Source organism: Ahaetulla prasina, chromosome 2, assembly GCF_028640845.1.
Source record: "Ahaetulla prasina isolate Xishuangbanna chromosome 2, ASM2864084v1, whole genome shotgun sequence".
In the NCBI taxonomy this organism is placed as follows: Eukaryota; Metazoa; Chordata; class Lepidosauria; order Squamata; family Colubridae; genus Ahaetulla; species Ahaetulla prasina.
The window spans coordinates 156710282-156733165 of NC_080540.1; the positions used below are offsets into that span (position 1 = coordinate 156710282).

General features: G+C 41.6%; 1 protein-coding gene and 1 non-coding gene across 8 annotated transcripts in view; one reads left to right on the forward strand and one right to left on the reverse strand.

Annotated features, from left to right (window-relative positions):
* Positions 1-1543: 1543 nt before the first annotated feature.
* TRNAS-CGA (transfer RNA serine (anticodon CGA)) lies at positions 1544-1625 on the reverse strand. The gene has a single exon. It is a non-coding gene; the product is annotated as a tRNA-Ser (tRNA).
* Positions 1626-3098: 1473 nt separating this feature from the next.
* Positions 3099-22884, forward strand: part of SMARCC2 (SWI/SNF related, matrix associated, actin dependent regulator of chromatin subfamily c member 2) — a 36315-nt gene continuing 16529 nt past the window's right edge. For 3 of the 7 annotated variants that reach the window (XM_058170687.1, XM_058170686.1, XM_058170688.1), the window contains exons 1-16: positions 3099-3312; positions 6611-6730; positions 7928-8013; positions 10745-10826; positions 10923-11015; positions 12364-12433; positions 13875-13944; positions 14208-14283; positions 14448-14579; positions 15049-15164; positions 15757-15881; positions 16692-16751; positions 18265-18302; positions 21230-21360; positions 21445-21516; positions 21966-22079. In XM_058170687.1, coding sequence (XP_058026670.1) covers positions 3202-3312; positions 6611-6730; positions 7928-8013; positions 10745-10826; positions 10923-11015; positions 12364-12433; positions 13875-13944; positions 14208-14283; positions 14448-14579; positions 15049-15164; positions 15757-15881; positions 16692-16751; positions 18265-18302; positions 21230-21360; positions 21445-21516; positions 21966-22079 — 1496 coding nt within the window. In that variant the 5' untranslated portion in view covers positions 3099-3201. The remainder of the gene's footprint in view (positions 3313-6610; positions 6731-7927; positions 8014-10744; positions 10827-10922; positions 11016-12363; positions 12434-13874; positions 13945-14207; positions 14284-14447; positions 14580-15048; positions 15165-15756; positions 15882-16691; positions 16752-18264; positions 18303-21229; positions 21361-21444; positions 21517-21965; positions 22080-22884) is intronic. The other 4 variants (XM_058170685.1, XM_058170689.1, XM_058170690.1 and 1 more) reach the window with 2 other exon arrangements.

Sequence of the window (22884 nt, forward strand, 5' to 3'; positions counted from 1 at the left end):
GGGCAAAAATCAGACGTGGGTTTCAGCAGGTTCAACCAACACCTTGAATTGCACCCAGAAGACTCTCAGGATGTTATGGGCAAAAATCAGACGTGGGTTTCAGCAGGTTCTGACCAGTTCTGGAGAACCGGTAACGGAAATTTTGAATAGTTTGGCGAACCGGTAGTAAAAATTCTGACTGGCCTCGACCCCATCTATTCTCTGCCTCCTGAGTCCCAGCTGATGGAGCCGAAATGGGGATTTTGCAATAATCTTCCCCTGGAGTGTGGAGGGAATGGAGATTTTACAGTATCTTTCCCCTGCCACACCCACCTAGCCACACCCTCAGAATCAGTAGTAAAAAAATTTGAAACCCACCACTGGCTAAGATGTTATGTGAACTCATCAAACTGGGTGTATAAATGGAGTTAATTTGCCCCAGTATGGTGCATGCCGTATATTGTTTTTTTGATATTATTAATCCTTTGTAAGCCAGCCAGAATTGTCCAGATCTGTGAAAATAGCTTTGGGGACCACCCAAAAAGGATCTTGCAGTAGTCTTATTTTAGTCCATTGAAATCCCGTTGCCAATTCCTTTAAAAAAAACAAAACTATGCTGTGTATTAGAAGTCGATGCTTTACTGAATTTATTTACAAAATATGGAAGATAACTCAAGGTAAACCGCTCCAAATTTGATTGCAGAAAATATGACTTCAGTAACAAGAGTGGTCAATGCCTGGAATGCACTACCTGACTCTGTGGTCTCTTCCCAAAATCCCCAAAGCTTCAACCAAAGACTATCTACTATTGACCTCACCCCATTCTGTAAGGGGCGTGCATAAATGCACCTGCGTGCCTACCGTCCCTGTCCTAATATTCCTTTTTTTACTTACTCTTTTCATGTATTCAAATTATGGTTATACTTTTGCCTGTTATCATATATATGATTGACAAAAATAAATTAATAAAATAAATAAATAAATAAATTTTCTACACAGGGAAAGAGGCGCTAACAAACGAGCTCAACTCCTGATATCTAGACGGGCAAGTCACGCTCAGACTCTTCGCCTGGCATGTGGCAAAGTTGTTTGCCGAGATCTCTTCCCTGCTTTTTTTTCTTCTTTTCCCTTCTGCAATTGTAGCTACGACAAAAATCAAGCTTAGCCGTAGATGAGCGCCAAAGGCCACCCACAAGCGAGCCGGCTTCCCGAGTTAAAAAGGAAAACGAGAGGCGCAGTAATATGGCTTTCCCTCTCACGCCCTGCCTGAACTGACACGATCCTGGCCTGCCCTGCGAAGCGCGTGATCCACCACCTCGCGAGCTCCGTCAGCGCATGTCCTCCTTTGTTTCTTCAACCGGAACACGCCACCCCTCCCCCACCCCCAAAATCGGGCTCCCTTTCACAGGGACTGGCTCGAAGGCCGGAGCGACTCAGTCGTTCGCTCTCTCTCGCTCGTCCCACCACGCAATTTTTCCCCATTGCTTTCCAACAGGGCTCCTTCTTTTTCCAGTAGGCGATCGTCAAAAGCTGGTGGGATCGCGGGCCATCAAAACGAGATCGTCGTCACGAACAGGATTCGAACCTGTGCGGGGAAACCCCATTGGATTTCGAGTCCAACGCCTTAACCACTCGGCCACCGTGACTCTCGGGCCAGGGCTGCGTGGAGCTTCAGCTAGACAGATCCATCGAGAAGCTGGATTGTTTGTTTCGGTTTTTTTTTCGCCCCCTTTTCAGAAAGTGGGGAAGAAAGAAGACACCGCCGCGGTAGAAATCCTTCTTTTCGGGAGAAGAAAAGGTGGGAAAGCGAAAAGCTTTCCCGCCAGCCCCACTCAGTGCTCAGCCAAAAGAAAGCACCGATGCTTGGTTGTTGCTTTTTTCCCCTCGACGCCTTGGCGCTCATCTCCTTCTCGCCTGCATGGCTTTTCTGCCTGTTTGGCGTAGTCGCAATACGGACTCCATTTTTGAACTTCACTCCCCTGCTCCCAAGTGGTCCCTCTTTTAACCTTTTCCCCCGCCGTCTTATTCTCCCCTTCCTCAGGCTAGCCTCTTTCTGGTCTCCTTTTAGCAGAAGACTTTGAAATTGCCCCCCCCCTTCCCCAACTGATTCATGTCTAGGAAGCGTGCATTAGTACTCAAGAAGAGCTCCTGCGCGTGTACAGAGTGCCTTTCCAATCGTGGTACGGTATATACGGAAACGATCTGAACAACTGAGGTGATCGCATTTTTAGGATGTCCCCTTAAAAAGGTTTCCCCATTCCTTCTACCAGGTCAAGGGAAACCCCGATTTCTTGGAGTTGAGCCTGAAGAGATGCAGATAAGCGATCAAGGAGGACGTGTTCGTTTGGTGCTAAAACACTTTTGGGGGGAAAATGTGATGTTTTCTACACAAGACCCTGCCCGCAAGGCTTTCAAATGAGAAAAGGCAGGGAAGGCTCGTGAAAACAAAACGGATCTGGGCGCCAAGTCTCACGAAGACGGCTTGACACCAGCGTTTTTACACAAATCGGATTGCGTCGCCCTCAAGGAGACCTTTTTGCAACCGCAGCCAAGGTTTTCTTGGGATTATCGCTTCCCCACAGCGATTTCCAGCTCATCATCTTTTAAGATATCCTTAAAACACTTGGGATTATGGTTTTCCTTCCCGTCGGTTGTCACACGGTCGTTTTCTAAAACCAACGCCGTATTTCTTTCTTGAGGTGGGAACAGAAATTCGGCGGCGATCCCTTCCAAACGCGGTCGCCACAGCTCAAGCACGGGAGTTGGCTGCCTTTCCTTCCGCTCTAAAGCGGAGTGTCGGAAGAAAGCCAAGGACGATACAAATGTCGCCGATTAAAGGCTAAATTGAAGGAAACCGTCGTGATTTAGCGCTCTCTCACCCACACAGCCCTAGAATTAAAAACACACAGAACAAATACGTTCCTCTTATTAAATTAGCGACGGGCTGGAAGGAAGGCTCTTCTTTCAGCAAAGGCATTTCCCGCCTTCCGCTCCCGTGTTAAGACCGCCTTCGGCCAGTAGGAGGCGAAGCGAGCCAGGCTTTCTCCTTTTTTTTTCCGCCGGCAGGGGCCGCTGCTTCCGGGGTGGTGATGGTGGTGGTGGTCGGCAGGGCAGAGCGCTGGCGCGGCCGGCCGGCAGAGGGCGCAGCGAAGCGCTGTGCGACCGCGGTGGCGGCGGGTAAGGGAAGAGAGCGGCGCGGCCCAGGCCGGCGGCGCTGGGAAAATGGCGGTGCGGAAGAAGGACGGCGGCCCCAACGTCAAGTACTACGAGGCCTCGGACACCGTTAGTCAGTTCGACAGCACGCGGGTCTGGCTGGGCAAGAACTACAAGAAGGTACCGGCCTGAGCCAGGCCTGGGCCTGCCGGTGCTCCTCCCCGCCGCCGTTTTAGGCGACACCTTCTGGAAGCTCCCGGGGGAGGGAAAGGGCGCTTCTCTCCCACCCATTCCCCTCCCGTCGCTGAAGCAAAACCGCTCGCCATCCTCTTCCTCCTTCTCCCGGGCCGAGATGCCCCGCAGATAACCCACCGCCTCTCCTGTGTTTCCCCACCACCCAGCAAGATGGGCACCTTCGGGGGAGGGGGGGGGGAGAGGAAAGAGGCGGGGGTGGGTGGGTGGGTGGCGATGATGGCATTGCCAAATTGGGAAGGACCCGAAGAGAGGGCGAGATCCCCCCCCTCTCTCCCTCCCCGTAGATGATGGCTTTTCTGTTGACCCCACCCCAATTCCCGGAGAGTCCTTTTAAAACCGCGGCCCCTCTTCTTCCAAAGTCCCCCTTTTGCTGCTCCGTCCCGCTTTGCTCAGCCAAAATAAAAGCATCATCGATCGTTGGAATCGACTCTGGCCCGATAGAACAGCAGATCCTCCCTTTTTTCTTTTTTTCTTTTTGCAACGACGTCTGGTGGTTTGCAATGCCAGACTGGTTTTGCACTTTAGAGGACTGACCTTTTAGCATCGGCTGGTTTCCACCTGCTGCCCTATTGTCCTCTGGATGCTGACCCTTCCTTTCCATTGAAACTTTCCTTCCCGTTGACACTTTCGGCTTCTTAGAAGCAACAACCCATAATTGACTTCAGGGATTCCTTTCCTAATTACAGTCAGGGTGGCCTTTTGGCCTGCAAAGGCTTACAGGTCGTGAAAAGCGTCTTTCTTTCGGAGATGGATGGGGCGGCTGCGCTTGTTTCTTATTTTTTCCAGGAGAAATTATTTTAAATCCTCCCTTAATCTCCTTTTGGATATTCAGCCTTCCCTTTTGTTTATTTCTTTAAATGGATTCTTGTTCGCAAAAGGTGGCGGTGCTTTTTGCTCACAAGTTTTACCTCTGGGCCTCCTTCTTGCAAAGAGAATTCTTGGTCAGGAAGACAGTCTGGAATTATTGCTTTTGTTCTTTCGTGCTAGTTTTGCATATTATTTGCTCCTTTCCTGTTTTCTTTTCAATCTCTATGATTTATATATAAGGCAATCCTTATGATTTATATTGATATATTGACCATCATTTGTGTTGTAAATGTTGTACCTTGATGAAGGTATCTTTTCTTTTATGTACACTGAGAGCATATGCACCAAGACAAATTCCTTGTGTGTCCAATCACACTTGGCCAATAAAATTCTATTCTATTCTATTCTATTCTATTCTATTCTATTCTATTCTATTCTATTCTATTCTATTCTATTCTATTCTATTCTGGTGAAAGGAGGTGAAAGCCAAAACACTAGTGTTAGAATCCATGGAATTCATTTTATAGACATGTACACACACATATCCATACATCTGTGTCCATAAACTGTATATAGAGCGAGGGACTCTGAGTCATGTTATTAAGTTCAATAAGAGGCAGGTGAAAATACTCCCGGTGGTTCTTTATCCTTAGGTCTCTTCTGTTTTGGTGACTACAGCCTTTCTGCAAAAGCAGCACACAACCTTGGTTCTCGGGTTTTTACCTTCAAAGAGAAGGAGAGTGGCTGAATCATCAGGCAATGCTTTTTTAGAGTGACCACTTGTGTCCTGACAGTTCACCATTTTCCTGGAAAATTATATCTCTTGCCCATTTCCTTTCCCATTTGTATCCTAAACTGATTTAGGATTTAATTACTAAAATTAGTAATAGGCGGTCCAACAATTGGAAGCTAATATTTTTGCTAAGCAAATTCCAATTAGGCATTTTCCCTGTCAATATACACATATTCCTGTCGGCTGACTGACTTTCATGCATATCCATATTCTACTTAGGAAGGAAAGTTGCAGATCCTTGATCTTGGTTAAGGATAATGCAATAGTGCACTGTTATATAACAGTGCTGTATAGTTGCTATAAGCAATGTTATTTTAAAAACTGATGTTTCCTTAAAATACATTTCTTTTTTAACATTTGTAGTCCAGCGTATACTTGAACAGAATAAATTTATTTGAACATGGATGAAATTCTACATAAATATATACGGAATTAGTTTTTGGTCTAGTTAGATTCAGTACCTGTTTTCTTTCCCATTTTCCAAATTAAAACTATGTCCTTTTTCTTGGAAGAGGAAAAAAAATTCCTCAGGCATCTCAGTTTCCCTAACTAACACACTTCCTTAAAAACTAGTAGGATAATAGATAAGGCCACTAAGAAGTAGAATTTTAAGCAGGGGGAATATAATGGGCAATTTGTCAGCATTTGCAATGTCTCCGCACTGTGCTAATCAGTCCTAATCCATTGGTATTCCAATATTAGGAGAAGCTGTTCCCACTAACAAACCAGAAGAGAAAAACTTCCCTTCCTGTGACTCCCAGATTTTGCATCAGGGTCCTCCAGTTCTTGGAGGATATATTTATACAATTAATATGTAATTGATATATATGAAGGATTGCAAAAGGAGAATATGTATATACTTTTATATGACACTGGGTGTCTGTTTTTTTCATGTCAGGAATTCTAAGAATTGATATGTGAAAAAAATCCTCCATCTATTGAGAAATGAAATTGAGTAACATGAACTAGTTTACATCAATGGCACTAGCACCACCTGAGGCCAAAATAATGGCCTTAAAAAAATTAATGCTGTATCCCACATAATGTTATATAAAATTAGTTTCTAGCAAACCATGGTACATACTATCCATATTGTAAAATTATGATCTGTTTAAATTAAATAAAAAATGAGATCAATAAGGTAATAGGGGTTTTTCATTTTTTTTTGTTAAAGATACTTTTGTTGATAACCAATATCCACAATTCTATTGAGAACGTTAAACATTGTAATGGCCCCACTAAGATTTCTTAGAAAGTATACTAAGTGTACTATGACCACAAATTCTAAAAAGGAAAATTCTGATGCTTTGTATGTAGAACTAAATCTCAAGGAGTACTGTTTCTTCCCAATTTTTAATCCTTGCAGGTGAAATGGGATCTAGTTTTAATATTTTCCTATATTATCCCAAGTTCCCTTTTCTCTATTTCCTTTCTATTTTAAGATAAAGAAAGAGAGTACTAATCTTACTTTAGATGAAGACTTAACTCACTATTAGTAGTTTCAATCCAAAATTGAAGGTGGGGGATGCTTTTTGGGAGCTGCTTGGTTGTAAAAGAGAAGCTACTGGGAAAACTTGGCTTGGATTTACTTAAAGTCTCAATTCTTTTGTTTCTCCCCCACAGTATATTCAAGCAGAACCCCCTACCAATAAATCATTATCCAACCTAGTGGTACAGCTGCTGCAATTCCAAGAGGAAGTATTTGGGAAGCATGTCAGCAATGCACCACTCACAAAGTTGCCAGTAAGTGCCAAAGTTGTCTTACTTTTTAAGAAAACAATAATCAGTAATTTGGAAGATAATACTCAGCAGAGCAGTAGTCTCTTGGATAGCTTAATAATGTAAGACTTAAGAGATCCATTAGAATCTTCAGAATGTAAGACCACCTTTATGTAAAAAATATTCCTGTAAATAGGAAATAAGTATTGGGGGGAGGGGTTTATACCAAACCTTTTAAACTGATGCTATAGAGCTGTTTATGTAAGCCTTAGGAAACATTAAGGAAACATTACCAGACAACATTTTACTTGTAATTCGAAATGACAAGTAAAAAATAGAATTTGAAAATAGAATTTGAAATAGAATTTGGAAAATTCTGGGGTTATATTCTGTATAATTTATGGAACAGTGCTGAGATTTTCTACGTAGCCTCATGGGGATTGCAGACACAAACCGTGCATTTTAATGGTAGTTAGTTCTTTGTGGAATAGCATAATGCATAGCTCCTAAGGCAGGCATAATACATATCTTCTAATGCAGTCATGTTACTTGCATTCATATAACATTGCTTTTTAGAGAAAAATACACTATTATTGTGTTCACACACAGAACGGAACTGTTTGATACTTTGATCAAGGTTGGCAGATTTTGATGCTAAAAAATTATTTCTGCTGTACTTTTATAGTTCCCTTTACATCTTTGCAGTTTAATTTTTAGATTGTTGTGAAAATACTATAGGAAACTGGCTTTTCAAGAAGCAACATTTACAGCACAGACCAGATGTCACTTTTGAATCTGAGCTGAACCTTCTCTTTTCTTCCTAACACATAGTGATTAGGCATAGCAAAAAGAAAGAAAGAAAAACATTGTGCAAATTCAATTTGCAAAGTGCAAGTTTGTGCAAATCAGAATTGCTTTATTTTATTTTTTTTAATCAGAATCAGAGAAGAATCAGGGCCTGGCAATTAAGAAAATAAAATTAATTCTAGACTCCTTGGTTAATGTGGTCTTCCAGAACATTTTCCTTTCAGTTGTGTTAATTAAGCTTTGGGAAATAAATGCTCCCATTTGTTTGAAGAGCAAAAGGCAATAGAAAGGGACAGAAGAGAAGAAAAAGAATGGAAATTTTGAAGGGAGAAAGGGAAAGGAGAATGAAAGGGAACTTTTTGGAACAGACGAAGTTGAATTAACTCCTTGTTTTGCTTCCCCTGCCTGTTACAGATTAAATGCTTCTTAGATTTCAAAGCTGGTGGTGCACTATGTCACATTCTTGCAGCAGCTTATAAATTCAAGAGTGACCAGGGATGGTAAGCCTTCTATTTACTATTCTCATTATTGGTTATGAAATAATATCAATCTATGTTTTTATAGAAGATCCTGTTTCAAGTAGAAATTAATGATATATTTGGGAAATTTTAACATTTAAGAAGAAGAGATTTATTGTAACTGTGTTAAAAATGTTGCATAATTGCTTTACATTCCCTTTCCCTTTTCTAAGTTGAGGTTATTGGCATATTGGGTTGTAATTGAAATCCTTTATTTTGTCTTCCTAATGACACCTCTTAAATATCTTCTGTTATTTACTTTATAGTATTTCTAACCCACTCCCTTCCTTTGGTAGGGCAAGGTCAAAGTTAATAAAAGTCTAGCATGCAAAATAAAAAAGATTTTTTTTAAAAAAAATCATCAATAAATGCCATGGACACCCATAGAATTTAACAAATAAACTAAGTGTTGTACACACACTGAAGTAAGATCTCCTTGATCTGTTTACAAAATGTTAGCAAGGATGGAGCTCTCTATACCAATGGGAAAAGAGTATTCCACAAAGTGGCAACTGCCACACAGAAAGCTTCTGTGCCACAGCCCTACACACCAAAAAATAGATACCATGTAGGCTTAAAACTATTTTTCTTAAGATTGACTATATACTGTAGTAGCAGAATCTTGCAAATCTGAATGAGTTTCCCATCCTTCTTTTGTCTTCATATAAATTTGGGGGTAGGGTAGGCTGTCTGAGATACTTTCATAATCTTCCCTCCTTATTAAGCAATGTTTATCTCCTTTTTACCTTAGTAGTGGATCTTCCTTCTCCCTGCCAAGGCCATCTTTACTCTCTGTGTGGTTTATATCCCATTAATTTCTTGAGGAAGGGAACCTGAAGTAGCCCCTGTCTTAATGACTATATCAGACAGGCAAATTAAATTTTTACAAAGTGGTGCCTGATGTATGCTGGTGAAAAGAGTATAAAAGTAATGATCACCATTTTGAAGTGGAATTGGAAACCAATTGTCATTCAGTGCAGTGACTTCAGGATAAGATTTATCCTTTCCTGGCAGGGTTGTTCTGTCAGGAGTCTAGCTGCTTACGTTTGTACAATCTGTAGCTTCAAGGTCACCTTTGGGGGCAGCCCCACATAAAGCATGTTGACTAATCCAATTGAGTGATGACCAGGGATTGTTACAACAGCATCTTGGTCCAAGTGAAGTGCCAATTGGTGCATTAACTGGCATCACTAATTGCAGTTAAAACAGGTTGCAGGAGAATACCCAAGTCATAAATTAACCCCTGCAAGGGGAGTATGACTCCATCAGAAATGACTATAGTAGCCAGTATTATTAAGTTGCTCAGATATGTGTTGGCAAAATTGACTGGGTTAATCTGAGCTTCTTTTAGATCCTCTAGGCACTGATTTAGTTTTTCCGAGCCATCTTTGGCTTGGCCCAAGTATAACTGTATGCATGTATGCATAACTATATATTATTTGCATATTGATGATACTCAGCCTGAACTGTCAAATGACCTCCACCAGTAGTTTCATGTAGATATTAAATAACCATGGATGGAAGAAGTAAGCTTTGCGGTACTCCATGTTGGAGTCCCCAGGGATGGGAGTTCCGATCCCCCCAACCATGACCAACGATTAGAACTGAACTCCCACTAAGATAGGATTGGAACCAGCACAAAGTGTCCCCAACTCTCCACCCTTGCAGGTGATCCAGAAAAGTATCAGGCATTGAAGGTGAACAAGAGGTCTAATAGAACCAAGTGTGGTACATGCTCCCCATCTAGCAAAGAAAAGTTGTACACCAGATTTTCAGATCCTATCTCTGAAGTGATCCATTAGTTCATTTCCTGTTCCAAAGTAAAGATCAAATCAGGTGTGTACTTCCCCATGTATGTTAGAGAGAGAATTCCCTGTGACAATCCTGTGGAAGCTATGAAATCACCTTTAGGGCATGGAGGTTTTAGTCTCCTAAAATCAAAACCCTTAAGAACTCCTTCAATCCCAACCCCAACATGAAGTTCATGAGGTAATTGAGAGCCACAATTAGGCAGTCGATACTTCAGTAACAGCAACTTGTCACGCAGTGCTTCCTGTCATCACAGGAGTCTCAAAAATTACAGCAACCTTCCTTCTTCCCCAGCTTTAGCATCATAGCTCCTATAAAGGCTAAAATCCAGCCAGTAATAGATGCCAGGTCTATATATTTAGGCAACACCGTATCATGGATAGAAGGAATTTATTCTTTATGTCAGGAATGGGAAACCTTTTGATGATTAAGCCTAGTGAAATAAATACATTAAAAGATAAAAACTAATTTGTGAGATAGGCTGGGCTGAGAAAAAGTGATTTGTTCAAAATCATCCATTGAAATGTTGGACTTGAACTTCGAACTCCTCAGTACAATGCTATCTCTACCCTGGCAGATGTATCTTGTTTGAACAGGGTTATTCTTGTGGCACGGATAGTAATGGGTAGGGAGGGTCTATGGCTGCTTTGTTTAGGAGAGTATTTTATGATACTGGAATTGCCTGATGCACACTTTCATTTGCTTCAGGAATAGAAAGAACAGTCTTCATGTAGAAGTTCAGTCTGTTATCCAGGATGAATCAAGGTCTGTAATAGCAAGTTTGCTCTGTGGCCTCAGACATCAGACTTTGCGAAATGCCTCTATCCTGCCTACTTGTAAAATAGGTTATTTACAAAATATGAATTGTGCTTTTTATTGAAAGCTGTTTTTCCCGCCCCAAAAGGCGACGTTTTGATTTCCAGAATCCCTCACGGATGGACCGAAATGTGGAGATGTTCATGACTATTGAAAAATCTCTGGTACAGGTAAAGTGGCCTCTTTTTTAAAAAAATATCCCAGTTAGTAAACACTTTTATTTTAACACAAAACACTAATTTGCTCTTTTTTTCTTTCTTTCTCAGAACAATTGTCTGTCCCGTCCTAACATTTATCTGCATCCAGATATTGACCCCAAATTGCAAGCCAAGCTGAAAGACATTATCAAACGACATCAGGTGGGCAAGACATCAGAACAGCTTAGTGAGGGAATGGCAGACCTTGGGCCTCACCACCTTCCATTCCTCTTGTTATACATTGCAACCTTTGCCCAACTGAGCATCTTGCATATATAATGGGATTTCAAGTCCCAAAATACCAGCAGTTTCCTGTTGTTTACAAACATGAAAGAACATGATGTTTCCAGTTGTACTTCAAAGTAAGAAATAATGCTGACTCATAGAGTGAGGTACAACTGTTTTGCTGCTGAATCTTTAAAGAGAGCGCTTAATTATTTTTTCCTTCTGCGACTGAAAAACAATTTATTTTATAGTTGCAATTGTTCAACATTATTGTATTAGAAAACAGTAAATAATTAGCAGCAAAGTAGGATGACATCATGGGATGCGGTGGCTCAGTAGCTAAGATGCTGAGCTTGTCGATCGAAAGGTCAGCAGTTCAGCGGTTTGAATCCCTAGTACCGCGTACTGGGGTGAGCTCCCGTTACTTGTCCCCGCTTCTGCCAACCTAGTAGTTCGAAAGCACATTAAAAATGCTAGTAGAAAAATAGGGACCACCTTCGGTGGGAAGGTAACAGCGTTCTGTGCGCCTTTGGCGTTGAGTCATGCCAGCCACATAACCACGGAGATGTCTTCGGACAGCGCTGGCTCTTCAGCTTTGAAACGGAGAGTCGTGAGCAACTAATACATATGTGTGAGGAGAACCTTTACCTCTACCTAGGATGACATCTTACAAATGAGATGTTTCTATATGTCAGGTTCTTTTATAAACTTGCAGTTAGTTTAGTTCTTATGGCATTTCGATTCCTAAGTTTGTACATAAGTTTGCAGTTCAATAACAATTCAAAACAGTAGCTGAACAACCTCAGAGCATGCACTGTTGACTGTATTGCATCAGCATAGTTCCTCAGAGGAGTCAGTGGGACAAACAGTGAACATTCAAGATTGGGAAAGGCATTTCACAATAAGAAGTATTCCACCCCATAGAATTTTGCTTGATTAACAATATAGTAGTGTTAATGCTATACATGACTCATAGGCTAAATCAGAGCTGGGCAGTGTTCCATGAGCTGGGGAATGCATAAAAGGGTTCCTGAAGGGATGAAGAGCATGAATTCTGTCATACTAGTAAATAACAAAGGGTAAAGATTTTAAATCTTTTCTAAGATTATTATCTGTTTTATTTAGTGACTTTCCTAAAATGATGGAAAGCAGGGTTGTCAGGTTTTGGATGTATGAACCATACTTCAACACCACGATCAAAAGGAGCATTGAAGGCATTGAGAAATCATTTCCCCCTGTATGGTTTAAATCTTGATGTTTCCATGACTTTTTTTTTTCCTTATAGGGTACCATAACTGAAGATAAGAGCAATGCCTCCCATATTGCCTTCCCTGTTCCTGGTAGCTTGGAAGAAGGTAAATTTTCACTCTGATTGTGGCCAGAGCAATTAGTGTTTTGAGTTTAAAATATCTTTCTCAGTGGTTATTGGTTGTGCATAGTTTATAAACAGTGGTTGTTTACATACAACTATGCTTCTCTTTTAAACAAGTAGTACGGAATGTAATACTACAGTAAACCCTCAATTTAACAGACTTTGAATACAATAGGCAATTTTTTTATTCTGACTTCACCTCTATTTGATGGATCAAGATTTAAATTGAGGTTTTACAGCAAATCATGCCATTTATATAAGTCATGTAATTATGCAACTGACATACATTGAGGTAGATTATGTACTTGTGGATTTAATGGGGATCCCTGACCATAAATAATCTGTTAAATTGAGGTTTTACGCTATGTTTTAAAAATGTTTTCAAGAATTTTATTTCTACTGACTGTGGGTAAATGGAATAAGTACAATTGTAATGAAAGAAATCCCATTTTAAAACAGCAGTGACCTTGGAACACCTGTCCATAAAGATAGGTAACCTAAATTGTAGAAATTTTAAAACTAAAATTTAAACTCTTACTTTTGAGTCTTACTATATCTTTAATGTTTAAGATGCATTACATTTTTTTTCTTTCCATATCCCACAATGTACATTTCTCAGAGTATTTTGTTTTTATTGTTGTTGTTGTTTAGCTTTGTCTCCTATTAGTTGTTAGCCATGTCTGATTTAAGGACACTGTATATTTTTCCTGCTGGCTTATATCTTGAATTTACTTCTAGCTTTTATTTACATATTTTCCTTTGTTCAGTTATTGTTCATATCCTTTCCTGTCCATATCTGTTTTATGTAAACGTTATGGTGGTACGTGGAATTTGTCTGATTTTATCTTGTAAAGGGCTAGTACAGTGAATCTAAACTACCAAATAATAATAGCATTTCATGTAGGGACTGCATAGGGAGCAACAGCATCATTATAAAGATCAGTCCTCTGTATGGAGGGAAGATTGTGAAATGCAGTTCTTGATGCTTAAAAACAATTAATTTTTTATGCAAATAGGTTGTCTTATATTATCTAAAGATGTTCTCATAGTAACTGGCAATGAATAGAGTTGAACTGACCTCTGGCCCTGTATCTATTAAGTGGGCATCTCTTGAAATATGGTATTTTCAGTTAATTCAAGGAGCATTATTTCACTGAATGGTAATACCTTGCTATTATTTTATTTTTTTACTTATTTTAATATGCATTAGACTATTAGACACACACATACAAATGCACGGAATCAGAAGATAACTTCTATGCAGGATCCGGTTCATATGGGTATAGTTCTTCATTCCCATTTTGGAGAATTTGCCCTATTACTCTTATGAGAACCTCAGAGCAACTTAATGATACATTTGATACATGTGAAATAAAGTGTAATTTATACTTGTTAATAATCAGTCCAATTTTATTTTTTTTTAGAAGAATGGGTTCGTCCAATCATGAAGAGAGACAAGCAAGTTCTTCTTCACTGGGGCTACTATCCTGACAGGTTTGCCTCAGCCCTCTATAACTACCTTAGTTTATGGATAGGAATGCATATGGGTAGTTTTTAGATTATATCCTTGCCTCTATTCTTAGCCACTACTTATAAATGTAAAATAAATAATTAAAGACTGATTGTACCAGTCTTAATTTTTCCCTTCCTGTTTTCGTGAGGCAGCATATGTAAATATATGACTTAACCGATGTGATTGTGGTGTGCAGTGAGGTTTTAGAATTGATTCTTTGTTCACTATGTGTTTTCTTTTACAGCTATGACACTTGGATTCCAGCCAGTGAAATTGAAGCCCCTGTGGAGGATGCTCCCACGCCAGAGAAACCCCGTAAGGTAATGTGATAGGACGGACTTTGGGGTTGGACCACTGTGGCATTGTCACCGAAGAACTTCTAAAATAACAAGTTCCTACTTTTTAATTCAGAAATGGGAAGTAGCTTCTTACCTTTTTCAGTTCAAGTCACCTGGGGACGCTCTTCTCTCCTCCTCGCCCCCAGGTTCATGCAAAGTGGATCCTAGACACAGACACTTTTAATGAATGGATGAATGAAGAAGACTATGAGGTCAATGATGAGAAGAGCCCTGTCTCCAGGAGAAAAAAAATCTCTGCCAAGACTCTCACTGATGAGGTGTGTGTGGTGGTGTTTTTTACTAAAGCTTTTAGTCCTTAAGGGTATTTGGCCTGAATGTTTTAAAAAAGGAAGGGACAAGCTCGACCAAAATATTAGTTCTCCCATCTCTGGAAAGGGCAAGGGGCAGGGATTACCATGCTAAAAGTACACTGAGACCTTCAGCTGGAACACAGACCAATTTTAGTAGATTGTCAAGAGCAGTCTGTCTGGTCCAAGTAGCTGTTGGAATTTTTACAGTAAGTGAGGAATTAGAAAGATTGGTCAAACCCAGCAGGGTACTTGTATTTCTAAATTAACATGCTCAGCATTTATCACAGGATAAATGGCCCTAGCTCTTAAGAGATTCTATTAATTTTCCTTTGGATATTTAAAACAGTGTTCAGTGATGAGCACAAGAGACTATTAATGTGGTTTAAGGAGACAATTCAAGGCTGCTGGCAAATTGCGTTGACTTCTCTCTTTCCAGGTTAACAGTCCTGATTCAGACCGAAGGGATAAGAAGGGAGGAAATTATAAAAAGCGGAAACGTTCCCCTTCCCCTTCCCCTACTCCAGAAGCAAAAAAGAAAAATGCCAAGAAAGGGTGAGGAGAAAGAAACGTTTTTTCTTGACTATATGGATATGAAGCAACTCTCTCCAGTTCCTACCATATTTCTTAAAGTGCCTCATTCCTTAAGAAAAATTAGCCTGTCCTCCTGTCCTATTCCTGAGGGCAAACATAGTTTCTTACAAGAGGCTGGCTTGGATTAACCAAGAATAGAGTATCCTCTCTATTTGAAGTCCTTCCTTTGAACATGCCAACTTCAGGAGCAGTTTTCAACAATATTGCCGATTCTAGTCAGTGGATCCACTTCATGAAATCATTCATAGGACATCTTCAACTCAGCTTTCCTTACTTGAAAGCCACAATAGAATCTATTCTATTGATATGAAACAATGATGATTTAACTATAGTTTGATGTAGTATCCAGGATTGAATAATGTTGTTTATTGTATCTCTGCCTTTTGCTTGAGGTTGACTCTGCCTTCCATCCTTTTGAGGTCGGTAAAATGAGGACCCAGATTGTTGGGGGCAATATGCTGACACTCTAAACCGCTTAGAGAGGGCTGTAAAGTACCGTGAAGCGGTATATAAATCTCAGTGTTATTGCTACGCTATTGCTTTCCATCTGCAGGCCTTCCACACCCTACACCAAATCTAAACGTGGTCACCGTGAGGAAGAGCAAGAAGATCTCACAAAAGACATGGATGAACCTTCTCCTGTCCCTAATGTTGAAGAGGTCACGCTGCCCAAAACAGGTCAGAATTTAAAGCTGTTTATAAATTCCATAACCACGGCCCTTTGTCATGTTTGGGGTGGCTTCTATCAATTATAGCTCCCTTAAAAACTACCATTGTTACATCAGTGCGATGAGTAGAATATTATTTTTCTTTTAGTGAGTACACCTCTGGTCTTTACTGGATGGTGAAAGATGGACAGCCTTAGGTGCACATACTGTACAGTTAATTTACAACAGCCCGTTTAGTAGCCATTCGAAGTTACAACGGACCTGGGGAAAAAGGACCTATGACCATTTTTCACACTTACAACCACTGCAGCATCTCCATGGTCATATGATCAAAATTGTGATTCATCTTTATGATGGTTGCGTTGTCCTAGGGTCACATGGTCACCTTTTGAGACCTTCTGACAAGCAATGTGAGTGGGGAAGCTGATTTCCCTTAATAACCACATTACTAAGTTAACAACTGAAAAACAGAGGCATTAAACCAGGGGTGTCCAACCTTGGCAACTTTAAGACTTGTGGACTTCAACTGCCAGAATTCCCCAGCCAGCAATTGAAGTCCACAAGTCCACAAGTCTTAAAGTTGCCAAGGTTGGAGACCCCTGCATTAAACAATGTAGAGATTTAAGACAACCAAAACATCCCTTGGATATGTCAAACACTTTCAAATTTTAATCCCCGTGTTGAAGAAAAACACCATACTGATGTTACACTTCGCTTTAAGGCCAAGCATAAGAAGGATGTATATCTCCTTGGCCCTGCAGTTCGATTCCTGGGGAGATTCTGTGAATAAAATCTTCCTTCCTTCCTCTGTCTTCCATAGTCAACACGAAGAAAGATTCTGAATCGGCTCCTGTGAAGGGCGGCACCATGACTGATTTGGGTAAGGGATACTTTTATTTATTTTGTAATCATCCTTTTGCTACAAGAGCAAGAACATGCTCTTAGTCTTTGATAGACTAGTATTTATGCAATAGGAAGATTAGATTCCTTCTCCCCCCTCCAAGCAATCAGTTGTGAACAGGTGTCGTATCCTCTGATAGGAACTATCTATAACAGGGGTCTCCAACCGTGGCCACTTTAAGACTTGTGGACTTCAATTCCCAGAATCCCTCAGCCAGCAAAGGGAGGAATTCTGGGAGTTGAAGTCCACAAGTCTTAAAGTGGCCACGGTTGGAGATCTCTGATCTATAAGATGATAAAAATCAGTCCGGCTTCCTTTAAGCTGTCAGAGCAGGATGTTACATGATATGATACTCTTATTTCTGGGATTGGTTTCAGTGGGAATTTGCAACTCTCGGTTGATAATGTGAAAAAGCTGAGTATTTTAGCACAGGCCTTTTTATCTATAACTTTTCTAAAAACATTTCTGCCCCGCCTTTCTACCTACAGTTTATAGCTCAAAGCAACTTAGAGCAGTTAAAAATAACAAAGGAGAAAAAAATAATAAAGCAAGGCCGTTAAAAGCAAGGCAGAATCAAAATCAATTAAATATCGTAAATGAGAGCCATTTTGGCATGGTGTAATAGGCGGCAGGCTATTTCTGCCTTAAGTAGGGTACTAGCATCGGAAGAAGGCAAGGTCAAACAACTTCCCAGAATGTTGGCAAGAATAATTGTATGGGCTGCGCACGCGCACACACACACACACACACACACACACACACACCGGTGTTAATCATTAAGTATTTCTTGAGTGTTGGATTGAATGAATGGGAAGTGTTGAAGTGCTGTACTAATGGCTGTTTGTCGTTTTGTGTGTGTTCCATGCTGGGATTTACATTCATTTAAAATTTACTGTTATGTGGGAGAATAACAGATGTTGGAACATTTATTTGGGACAGACTGTCTTCGGCAGTTTTTAAGCCAGGCAAAACAAATTCTTAAGGGGACTGCTTCTTTCAACCATGCTGAGGGGGAGTATGTCTGGAATCATACCAGCAGACTGGGTTGCAAATAAAATAAAATAAAAAGTTGGAATGATGAATCTGTATAATTTCAGTAAACCATCAGAGTATATAAGCAAGCTGTAGGCTTTTTGGCCAGAATCTAGAAAATCACCTGTTAATTGTGTAAGCCTAAAAGAGCTTGAGACTTGTTTTTCTCAATATCAGTCTCCCAAGTGACACAATAAATTTGAAAAGGTCTACAAGAAGGATGTAGAAATAGATTTTAAGGAAGGTGGCTCCCATTTGTGTTACTTGGCAAGCTTCTTCAATTTGTACATATATGCCATTGGGGAATGCTGCTGTATGGCCGTTCAGATGTTTTTATTCTTTTACCTTTGCTAAATACGGCTTCGTTTTTGACGATTCTCCGGATAGCTGTGGAAGAGCAAATGGATAATGTAGAGGTTTTTATTTCTGATTTGGGATGCTTGCTCTTCTTGTTTCCTAGATGAACCAGAGGATGAGAACATGGAGGCGGCAGGCAAGGTGAATCAGATGCTGCATTCTGTCTATTGCCTCTTGTTATACCTTAAAGAACAGCCCTACTCTTCACGCAGGGGCAGGTTGGGAAGGATAAACTGGTGCTAAGGGAACAAAAATGACCATTTACAGGTAGTCCTTGAATTGCAATGCTAATTGGGACAGGAATTTCGATCTCAGTGAAGTGGTCAGAAAGCACAATGCCACACGATCGCATTTCTTAGTGATGGCAATCCAATTTCATTGGTCATTCGGAAAGGACCTACCCCAATCCAAGCCATTCCTGGCTTGGTCCCTCCCAGCCTTGAGCCTCAGAAAGGTAAGGGGCTGCCTCTTCTGTCTCCTTTTCACCTCCCCTCCCCCACTTGTCTCTCCCTTTATCTTTGCCCTTTTGCTCACCCTGCACAGCAGCACTCCTTAGCAGCAGCAGCAGCAGCAGCAACTGTGGTTGAAACGGAGCCCTGGGACCTTCAGCAGTCTCAGATGGCTATTGTTCTGACCCAGCCCTAGCAGAACCAAGAAACGGAGTCCTTGTCCCAAAAAAACCCCTCTTTATTTAACTACTGTGAATTCATGGCATTCACACACAGAAAAGTCCAGGCAATAACAGACCTTATTAGTCCTTGGATAATTGCCAGGCCGAGAGCTCCCAGTAACAAAGGTGTAAATTAATTCCTGGCAATTAATTATCGAAGCACGAACCACGATAAGCAAAGAAATACGAACTGTTGTCTTCTGCAACCACCGCTCCCCCTTTGCTTCTATTTATTCCCCAGCCAGGGAGAGGCCATTCAGTGTTCACGTGTGCCTTTCTTCCCGAGTTGGCCCCTGTTCCTCAGTTGTTCTCCTCTCCTGGCAGCTGTGTGCATACACGCATCTGGAACAGGCCCCTGTTATTCTTCCCCATTTTATCTCCAACGGCAGCTGGGAAATGTTGGATGTCCCTGGCTCTGTTGTGCCTCGTCCGCTTTCCCTGCAGCCGGCCCCGTCTTATCTGCTTCCGAACGCTGAGGAATGTCCTAGCATGCCTCCCGGCCCCAGCCCTGGCTCCATGCCCAGACAGGCTGAGGAGGAAGAAGCGCCTCCAGCCCCCAGCCCTGGCTCCATGCCCAGGCAAACGGAGCAACTAGACCCCTCCCCCTCCCCCACAGCATGTGAACCTGAGGAAAGTCAATTACCAACAGTTGCAGACTGGAGTGACCCTCGCTTCAGGAGAATTGATAGGCGGCGTCAACAGAAGGAAGGGAGGGGCAGGCCTGGATAAGTGCTGAGTCATGGAGCCACACCCCATGGCCTATATAAAGGATCTGCTTTCGGGCATTCTCTGAGTCAGGCAAAGTCTAAACATATCTTGCTGAAGTCACTTCCTGGTCTCCTGCCTGCCTTGAGGACTTTGCTAGGACTTTGGCAGAGCTGCAGAGGCATGCCTGATTCGGATTTCCCTGACCCGGCCGTCAGCGGAGGAGTGGGACACGACAGGCTCTGTCTCTGCTTCCGGATGCAGAGCATCCATCAGAGCCTTCCCCAGACTCCAGGACTGGCCCAAGGACTGGTCCAACCTCTTCATCGTCCGAGTCTGGTGGGCCACAACAGCTATCACCATCCCCAGGCCTCCACTTCAGCCCTAGTGCTGCTACTGCCAAGGAGTATCACCTCAACCCTGTCTCTGGGCAGCCACCTTAGCACCATAGTGCAAAGCCCCAGCCACCCTGCCATGCCTAGCTGACATTAACCATCTTTCCTCTCACTGCTGAGAGAGCTCACTGCTGGTGCAGCCAGGCAACTGCTTGGCTGCACTAGGCCTGCTTCCCCAGGCTACCTGCGCCATTCTCCAAGTAACACCCACTGTTCTCTAAACAGCGCATGCTGTTCTTGTGATATTTCAGAATATTTCTGAGGCCTTCCAAAGCATCGCAAGAACAGCATATGTGATCTGGAGGAGCACCAAGACACATTCCTTGTGTGTCCAATCACACTTGGCCAATAAAAATTCTATTCTATTCTATTCTATTCTATTCTATTCTATTCTATTCTATTCTATTCTATTCTATTCTATTCTTTCTCATTAGGCTTCAAAAGGCCTCAGAAACTTTTCAGAGGACTTTCCAAAGCATCCTGAGAATGGTGCAGGCTATTTGGAGAATGGTGCGAAGTGGCATCAGGAAGAAAGCCTGGCACAGCCAGCAGCGAGAGAGAGAGAGTGAAGGTCCGCTAAGCATGGCTGGGGCGGCTGGGACTTTGCACTGGGGTGCCTGGCAGAGATGGAGGGCAATAGGGTGAGCGGAGTTGAAGCACTCCTGCGCTTGTAAATGTGGGCGGACTGCCAAGTGCCTGGATTTTGATCACCTGACTCCAGGACTATTGCAACAGCTATAACTTTGAGAACCAGGTGTAAATACCATTTATTCAGTGCTGCTGTAATTTTGAAGGGTCGCTGAACAAATGGTAATTAAGGGCTTTCTGTAATCAGTAAAAGAAGATTCAGTATACCTTTTGCTATGTTTACTTCTACTGTTTCCCCCCACCCCACCCCCATATGCTCCTCCCCTTTCTGCTTTTCTTAGTTTGATCCCATTAGAAGTGACCCCAATTCAGTTATACCGGTGCCTCCTCATATTGACAATCATTTCCTTGGAGACCTGTAACACCACCCATAGTAACCTTTGTGTCTTCGTGCTCTCATATGGCAAATCTCCCTGGATTTCTATATCTCATTGCTTAGCAATTTTTTTTTCTGTACACCAGCCTCCCATCATTTCTCAAACTGTGTCTGTAATGTATGGGAATTAAGACTTGCACTGAGAGTTTCAGGTTTGGATTGCTGTGTTCCAAGTTGTTCCAAGATCCCAGCTCCTCTCATAAAAATTGAAGATAACAGTCGTTAGAACGTCACAAGCGTGCCCATCGCCTACTGAAGAGAATTCTGGTTTCAGGATGAAGAGGAGAATAACGCTGGGAACAAAGGAGAGCAGACCAAGAACCCTGACCTGCATGAAGACAATGTGACCGAGCAGACCCATCACATTATCATCCCCAGTTACGCTGCCTGGTTTGACTACAACAGGTGCTGGAATGTGAGCTTTTCGTCCCTGAGTTCCTCCATCCCTCCCCACCTGTTCTTAATATTTTTCCCGTGTTTCTTCCACAGTGTCCACGCCATTGAGAGGAGAGCCCTTCCTGAGTTTTTCAACGGCAAGAACAAGTCAAAGACGCCAGAAATGTAAGAGTGCTCTTATGTGCTCTGGTATCTCTATCAGGATAGCAAATGTGGCAGCAATTTTCTTCTGCCAGGGTGAGAGTCTGAGGACAATTTTCACCTTCAGTGTTGTAGGAGTCCATACAAGTAACAGAGTAGGAAGGGACCTTGGAGGTCTTCTAGTCCAACCCCCTGCCTAGGCCTACACCACTTCAGACAAATGGTTGGCCAACCTCTTCTTAAAAACTTCCAGTGTTGGAGCATTCACAACTTCTGGAGGCAAGTTGTTCCACTGATTAATTGTTCTAACTGTCAGAAATATACACACAGACAGACAGGAAAGGTTCTGCACTGGCCTTTAGAGGCGTTTAGTAAGAGGACTAATGGAACTAATGTGGGAAGACTTTTACAAAGTGAAATGGACTTGAGTTGAAAGTAGTTTTCTTGTCCTTTTTGTTTGTTTCATGCTCTAGCTACTTGGCTTACCGCAATTTCATGATTGACACGTACCGGCTCAATCCTCAGGAATACCTGACTTCCACTGCATGTCGTCGGAACCTGGCTGGTGATGTCTGTGCCATCATGAGGTATGTTAGCTGAGCCTCCAGAAGCCCAGTAAACAGTTTGCAGCGGTCCACTTTTATTTTACGATTTGGCACATGCATTTTTGATCTTCTGTCTTAATGATCACTTTACCATAAAATGGGCTAAATATGATTTTCTGATCTACTGAGAAAGAAAGCGTGGGTGGTGCATCTTCTTGAGCTTAACACAACCCTCATTCTCATGTGATCTAATAGTTTTGGCTAAAAACACATACATTCAGAAGATTTTAAAAATTAAAATACAATTGAAACCAGAGACCTGGGCCTAAGGGATAAGCAACAAGGAAAAAATCATGGAACTTTGTTTTTATATATACTGCAGCAAGACTACTATATGCTTGAAAGTAGAAAAGTTCAGTCATGCCCACAAGGTGTTGTGGGGATTTGGAGGAATGGTTGGAAAAGATGAACTTGCAGAGATGGCTAAATTAATTTCTTTGCTTAGAGAGAAAACAATATATTTATGGATGCCTGGAAACCCCTTCTTGATGTTCTTGCATAAAAGGGAAAAAATAGACTTACGATTTGTGGTTTTGATATGGAAAAAAACAACAACAACAGAAAAGAGTGAGCTTTTTTGTAATCCTAGAATAAGAGAGAATTTTGTAATTGTACTTATATTTGCTGTGAAGGAAATTGAAAAATTCTTTTTTTCTATTTTTCTTTCTTTCTGCACTTGTTTCTCTTTTTTTCTGCCGTTTTTATTCGTGTTAATTTGTTCTAATTTTTTGTTCTTTATAAGACTTAATAAAACTTTATTTTTAAAAAACATGTTCTCAGATGGTTG